The sequence below is a fragment of the Lactuca sativa genome, chromosome 2 (genome assembly GCF_002870075.4).
Source record: "Lactuca sativa cultivar Salinas chromosome 2, Lsat_Salinas_v11, whole genome shotgun sequence".
Classification (NCBI taxonomy): domain Eukaryota; kingdom Viridiplantae; phylum Streptophyta; class Magnoliopsida; order Asterales; family Asteraceae; genus Lactuca; species Lactuca sativa.
This window is the reverse complement of record NC_056624.2, coordinates 105393428-105401402: the sequence shown is the minus strand read 5'-3', so window position 1 is coordinate 105401402 and position 7975 is coordinate 105393428. Positions and strand designations below refer to the sequence as shown.

Genomic DNA, 7975 nt, shown 5'->3' with positions numbered 1-7975 from the left:
TATGCATGTATGAAAAATATGTAGTTACAATTAAAATTTTTATTTTCGACGTGTCAAATAAATTCAACTAGATAAAACGGTTGACTGATTTGTTGCTACGTGAGCAAGAACATGGGACAAAGCCATACGTAATTTGTGGCTCCGAGAGGTTGTAGGAGAACAAATAAATTGTACGGACATTATGCATGTAACCTTATATAACAAACCTTCCTTTCGTTCACCAATCTAACGTACGTTTGTTCCATCTTACTCGTTTGTCTCTCTCCCTCCCTCTCTCTTCCTTTTTTCTCTCTCAAAAAAGCAATTTTCTGTTAATTTTGTTACTTTTATTAGTATTTTTAAATCTAAAACTATTTCTCATGGAGTTTTGGATGGTTTCAGACATTTACTTGGATCATACACGACAAGGTTTTCAGAAGCTACAGATTTCAATTCCAAATCTCCATTGCTCCTACGACTCGTTTTATTAAAACATTTCGATAAACAAACAAGAATGTTGCAAGACGTTGTACATCCGCCTGACCAACCTCCTATGGTAAATTAAATCACCTTTTTTCATGAATTTGTTGTAGTACATACGTATAAGTAAGGTATTCATTCACTTATAATCTTGAAATTAAGACGATAAGGTTAGCGAGGGACTTAATGAAAATATTTCATTTCATTTCGATTTATATAGTTTGTCGTTTATCGATATGTCGACGTCTACAAGAAGAACATCTCCCCCCGTGTGCCTAAATTCAATCATTCTACCAAACAAATTAACAATATGTCATTTTCTACGTAGTAATCACCCATATCTCTTCTTTTAGTATCAATATCTTTGTCACGATCGACGGTGATGTTAGCTTTAAGTTATGGTATTAAAGTCCATCTATGATAAGTAATCACACATGCATAGAAGTCCAAATGAAGAGTTATGTACGAAATTGTGTACAATACGTTGATATGTTTAAGGTCTATACCTAATTATTATTAGTTTAATTTAATAGTTTTTTCTTTTTGTGATAACAGGAACAAGTATCGAGTCCTCTTAGCGCTCAAATATTGGAATTCTGTGAATCGGAGTTATTCCAAGAAACTATACACAACTCCGAGATTGCATCTACATTGAATTGTTGCTATGAAGAACAATCATCATCATACGTAAAAAACCTCTCTTTCCCTTCCGATATGATGAAATACCCAACACCTCCTAACACCGCCACCACATCAGCCAACACCGACTTGTTCCAAGAAAAACTTATAGAAAATGACCTTTCTGCCCCTATAGACTTCACAACCCTCCCTCACTATCCCTTTAGTCATCAAGATCAGTTCGATCTCTCTCTACTCCAAAACCAGATTTCACTAGCGACCGATGGGCCTATTCCTTCGTACCCTCATCAAAATGATCATGCGGACGTTTTGTCCATTATGGGACCCATGGTCTGCGAAGACGACTGCCTATCTTCCATGCCACCTTCTAAGTGCATGCGTTTGAACAACCCTAATTCGTCCCCTAATAACCATTGTTTCATGGATCATCCCTACCTTCCATCAGGAAACTCAAACCCTATCTTACATGTCGACAATTGTGGAATTTTCAGTGGGAATTTGTCGTTGGCAAACGAACTTCAGGCTCATGAACTCGATTTCCAAGGTGATAACAGTGGCATCTTCTGTCCAGATACCCTCCCACGCCATTACAATTCTAATGAACTTCAGGTAATTAATCTTTAATTAACTCGACCAAGATTCTTGATCCTGTTAATTTCCATATATATTCATGTATTTTGAAACTTTCTGTCGTGGATTTACGTTTAAATTAAGGCACTTAGTAATGAAAGCCAGCATCTGGTTAACAATGGAGTCGGAAGCTGCAATCCACCTTTAGCACCTCCAGAAATCACGAGCTTGGAATCGGAAAGCTTCAGAGTGGCCAACAAACTCACCAGCGAAGAACGAAAAGAAAAGATTCATAGATATATGAAGAAAAGAAACGAAAGAAACTTCAGCAAGAAGATCAAGGTACACAATTCCCACTTATCTTACACTTTCGTTTACCATTTTCTAACCCTAAATTTTAATTTCTTACAGTATGCATGCCGAAAAACTCTAGCAGACAGCAGGCCTAGAGTGAGGGGAAGGTTCGCTAAGAACGACGAATTTGGAGAGCATCACAGAAGCACTTGCAACACCCATGAAGAAGACACTGATGAAGATGTAAAAACTGTCCAGGTAAGAAATTAAGCATCTCTCTCATCTCCATTAATTAAACATTAACATGATTCATCTTTTTAACATCAAACTCCTGCAACGTTTTGTGTGTTGATGAGCATGCAGCAGGTGGTGGTGAAGGAAGAAGCTCATGAGAATCTGGATTCGTCGGATATATTTTCGCACATACACAATTCATTAAGATGCAGCAACTATCCAATCCAGTCTTATTTGATTTGATGTGTTGGATGAAAATGTAGTACAGTTTTGCAGGAACGTACCTGTGATATGGAATATATAGGATCTGTACATATAGCTACATATATATATATATATATATATATATATATATATATATATATATATATATATATATATATAATATATATATATATATATATATATATATATATATATATATATATATATATATATGACACATAATAATGGGGTCAAGTTTATTAAAGCTTCGTAATCATCGGTCTACAGGAGTGGAACCTAGTTATCAAACTCTATATATACGCTCTCTTGACATTTTTGTATATAATGCTTCATTGTCAATAAAAATCATTTTCAAAGTATACATGCACATAGGAGACCGATGTACTTACATGTTAGTACTAATCGACATAGGTCCAATCTCGCCAGCGCTTCTTCATTGCTTTGTTGGGAATATTCACCGACTAGTAATTATGTGAGCTTGCAAGTGACTTACTCTTTTTGGTTGTTTTGTATGTCTTAAATGGTTTTATGTCTCTTTGTGCATGACTTGTTAATTAATTAATTGATTTCAAGCCTCTCCTGCCGTAAAGGGTTAATTCGAATAGAAAATACGAAAATGAATTGGGAGAACCCATTGCTTATGATTTAATAATTCTTTTTTTTTTTTTTAATATTTTGTATCATCAAAAATCATAGTCAAACTTATAAATAATTAATATATTTTTTTTACTTTTAAGAAGTTTCTATGATTCTATCAATATCGATATATAATTATGTTATAATATGAAAATGTGAATTTGACTAATAGGTGATTATCGTCGTAAAATTATATGAACTGTAATTGTAAAAAAAGAACTTATTAACTTTAATATATTTTTACATAGTAAAAAAACATTAAAAGTTAAAAATTAAAAAATAATAACTATTAAACTTTGAATGATGTTTTCGGTTAACCTTTTTATAGTTCTTAATAGGTAAAAGAATATTAAGAAAAATAGTTACGAAACGAACCAAATCACTTATGTCATATGATATAAGATCATCCTCCTTAATAAATGAAGGTTTTTTTTTGCCAATTGTCTTCTTCTCCTTCATTTGGACACATGGCATTTTCTAGATTTTTTGAATTTTCTATTTTCCACTTGTCATTTTATTATAATTTTCATTTTATTAAATTAAAATTTCACATTTAATATGTAAAATATTTATTAGAAATGATTTATATATGTAATGTATTCAATGTATTAAAGTCTCATTAATTTAATAATTTAAATTTTTTCTTATTTTTCTTATAAATTCAAACTTCTCAAATTGTTAAAATTTCATATTTAATTTTTTTTAAATAAACTCATGTAATACATAAGTATCACACCTAGTTAATTAATATAGTAATATCGATTTCATATACTAATTTATTATTTATTTATATGATATTTTAATAGATTAAAGCATTAATGTCAACATCCCAACCCAAACCTTTTCACGTGTGATAAAAGTAATCAATTTTTGTTCAATTTGAGTATTTTTTTACTCTTAACATGGCGTTTTCACATTTGTCATACGTAGTTGAAGAAAAAATGAAATAAAACATCACATCATAATAAATATAAATAAATAAATAAATAAAAGTTGTTCCGAAAGAATGGAACAGAATATTTCTTATGAAAAGAGATTCTTTATGATTAGCTGATTTTCGTTCTACATTGGGAGGAACTATTTTTATTTTTCATTTGCTCTGTAAATAAAATGATATGTGAGTGAAATGATACATAATTTATTTAATAATTTTATTTTATTTAATTAACAAATTTTTAAAATTATATGCTATTTACTTATTTATTAGTTGTATTTTAATTAGTTTTTCATTTATTATTAACAAATAACATATTTGAACGATTCGTTTTAAATCATTCCTTAAAAGGAACACGTTTAAAGCTAGACAGTCTCTGACTTGGAAGTCGAGAGACTTACATCTTTTGTTCACATAACTCTCTTATGACTCATGACTATTCTAAAATATTTCTCCGATTCATACAATATTTTCTATGATTTGGTAAGTGATTCATGGATCTAAATGCAGCATATCATCTTCATGTTCATTGTTCATTTTGTAACTCCAATCATTGTTCAATATATCGAGGGTTGACACTCTCACCCATATAAGGCTTCCAATGGTATGACCTTGATAATGGTGTGACAACTATCGTTGCAGGAAAAACTCAATTAACGAAAATGAGTATTCCATGTATTTACATGTTCAGAGCAGATTACTCATGTCGAGATGGTTTATTCAGTCTAACTATTTGGGATAATAAGTTATGCTTATGTCTAAGCGTGCACCCAAGGATTTTTAAAGACTGTTAAGATTAGTAGGTGAATCTGCTATCTTAGTGAGAGATGATAGAGATTGGCACCTTGTGCAGTCTGACGATTTTCTTTGGCAAGTGCTAGTCAGTTTTTCTATTTCGTAGGTTTTCTTTAATTAATAGGAAGTGGGCAGATTTAGTCACTTTTTGGACCATTACCTCAATAGAATCAAAACCATTAGATTTATTGGGTAGTTTTGGCATGAAGTCCATTGAGTTGGTTCCCACTTTTACTTGGGTATTTCATATTGTTGCCCTAGTCTTGAGTGTTCCGAACATTCTACATTTGGTGTAAGTTTGTTATTCATCCATTTAATTGGTAATCCCTACTTTCATGCACGTTCACTAATAACATTTCTTTAGATATAAGCACATTAGGTCAGAAGTCTAGATGGTTTGAACACTTTAGTCTGTGAGCTTCGTCCAAGACTATGCTCTCGTGCTCAGTGGGGTTTGGTATGTCTGTTTCAGCTCAAGACATTTGATGTCATGTCAATCTCATTACAATGTCAATGAATCTCACATGTCGTGATGACAGCAAATTTCTCATTTATGTTATTCAACCCAAGATATAGGCAAAAACCTTGACTCAATTCATCTATGTGTGCCTCAATCCTTTATGTTCATGTTGTCATATACAAACAAGTTCTCTATTCTTTCAGAAAAGTAGGACTGGTGCATTACACCATAGTTGTTCCAACTTCTGGAATACAATTTCTTGCTTATCTTTCAAGTTGGACTTTGTTTCCTTTTGGTGTTAACATAGTTGATAATTGGGCTACCATAAAGAAGGACCTGATGGATCACTGGTAGTAGACAACATAAATTGTTTTGTTGTTAAAATCCCAACATTGATTTCTTGGGAAGAAGTTTTCACTTAAACTTCCCCATTTAAATCAAATCTTTCACATTTGATTAGATCCTTCACATTTGATTTAATCATGTTGATTCGAGAATTTCATAACAGCTTATTGTTTGATTTTTAGGGTAGGAAGGAAACTTTAGGTTTTTCTCCGATTTGTCATCATAAATGACCATGTTTTTCTCGTGGGTAGATTCAGTTGTACAACCTTCTTGTAGTACCAATCTAGACACAATGAAGAGGTAGTCGATTCATACTTATGATAATGTCGAAGCTTCTGCTCGTAATTGGCATAAAGTCTATAAGTAAGGATTGATCGTTCGTGCTTAAAGTTTAAGGGGGGTCGTATAGGACCTGACGTGACACAAACAAAACTATGTCATATAGAAAACAATATTGGACTTTCGGCGACATACACACGAGATTGACATGAAAAGAATGATTTGGTAAGTATTAGGATGAAATTTATTAACATTTAGCGAGTAGATTTCCGACAGCTTACTAGTTGTCTCTACTCTACGGGTTTTCTCCAAATTACTAGGTTCATGACTCATAATAGGTTTAAGTTTAGTGTTCGCAAGGATTTCTTTGCATATCTTACTTAAAACTACTTTAGCATACGAGTGTTTAATAATAAATGCACTAGTTCCTACTGATGGTTACTGCTTTTCATTTCTTGTTCCATTTACGATTGCTCTGACTCGAGCTGTCACCTCCTGGTTCTTCAGTCTTGGGCAGTTTCATTATCTTCATAACAAGCTTTTCTTACACTAATGCTTGTTCTAATTTATGTATCTCACTTCCATAAGCATCGTCTTTAGTTATTCTCAATTCGTGGCATAAGCAGAGTCGATGCCCATGATCTACAGATAATAGTTCTACTCGGTAAAATTTGTGTCTTTAAAAGTGTAAGTGATAACTTAACACGATATCCTTCCATACAGGAGCTGACATGAAATATTGATTCCATCTTTTCTCTCCAGGGAGTCATTCCTACAATCCCTTCAATGTCATAGAAGGATCTAGGTTGATGTTACAATTACTTCCACATTTGTCACTTTCAAAATTTACCTTGTTCAGAGTTATTGTTGTCCAAATATGTACTTTGACTATGTCCAATTAACCTGTTCTTTCTATCTCTCAAAATTCTTATCCCGAGAATATAGGCTGCCTCTCTTAGACCCTTCATAGTGAAACACTTTCCAAGCCAAGATTTTACTTCTTGCAAGGTTGGACTGTCGTTTCCCATAAGTAGTATGTCATTGACATATAATACTAGAAAAGTTACTATACTCCCACTAGCTTTGACATACACACAAGACTCGTACTTAATTCTATAAAAATCAAATTAGTTGACTTTCTCGTGGAAGCAAATATTCCAAATACGAGACAACCTATATTCTCGGGATAAGAATTTTGAGAGATAGAAAGAACATGTTAATTATACATAGTCAAAGTACATATTTGGACAAGGTACTAAAACGGCTGAGTATGGAAAATTCCAAGAAAGGAGAGCTACCTATTTAGATCAATGCCAAATTGAGTAAGACTCAAATACCAAGTACGGATGAAGATATAGGTTATATGAGTCGAGTCCCTTATGCTTCGGCTGTAGGATCGATCATGTACGCTATGACATGTACTCGCCTTGACGTGTCCTTTGCCTTGAGTATGGTTTGTCGCTATCAAGGAAATCTTAGCAAAGCTCATTGGACAACAATTAAGAACATTCTTAAGTATTTTTGAAGGACAAAGGACATGGTTCTAGTCCTTTGTAGCAGTGATACATTGAGAGTTACTAGGTATAGTGACGCCAACTTTCAAATAGATAGAGACAACTTTCATTCTCAATCCGGTTGGGTATTTACATTAAATGGAGGAGCAGTTACATGGAAAAGTTCCAAGCAAGACACGGTGGCTGATTCTAATTGTGAATTAGAGTAAATAGTTGTAAGTGAAGCATCAAAGGAAGCACCTTGGTTAAAGAAATTCATTGGAGACCTCGGAGTAATTCCAACCATTCAGGAACCAATGGAACTTTTCTGCGATAATGAAGGTGCGGTTTCTTTGACTAAAGAACCAAGAGATCATGGCACATCAAGACATATAGACAAAAAGTACCATTATATCAGACATAGAGTAGAAGAAGGGCACCTCATTATGAATAGGCTATCATCAGAATATAATCATGTAGATCCTTTAACGAAGGTTATAAGTAGGGTTAAACATAATCTTAATGCTAGAAGCACTGAATTGAGAGATGATATTAGTTTTAGTAGATAGATGATTAGTTTGAAAGTTGTAACAAAATAAATGTAATTGACTT

The 7975-nt window shown here is 33.0% G+C and overlaps 1 protein-coding gene across 3 annotated transcripts; it reads left to right on the top strand.

Moving 5' to 3' along the window:
• Positions 1-255: 255 nt before the first annotated feature.
• Positions 256-2514, top strand: LOC111881735 (uncharacterized). Of its 3 annotated transcripts, none has more exons than XM_052768083.1 (5): positions 256-535; positions 1015-1707; positions 1813-2010; positions 2080-2220; positions 2326-2514. In XM_052768083.1, exons 1-5 carry the CDS (start codon positions 494-496, stop codon positions 2437-2439), a joined length of 1188 nt encoding a protein of 395 aa, XP_052624043.1. In that variant the 5' UTR covers positions 256-493; the 3' UTR covers positions 2440-2514. The 3 variants fall into 3 exon arrangements, with proteins under 3 accessions (XP_052624043.1, XP_052624042.1, XP_042755779.2); XM_052768082.1 differs by lacking the exon at positions 256-535 and adding an exon at positions 782-921; XM_042899845.2 differs by lacking the exon at positions 256-535 and adding an exon at positions 783-921 and having other exon boundaries at positions 2329-2514.
• Positions 2515-7975: the final 5461 nt, after the last annotated feature.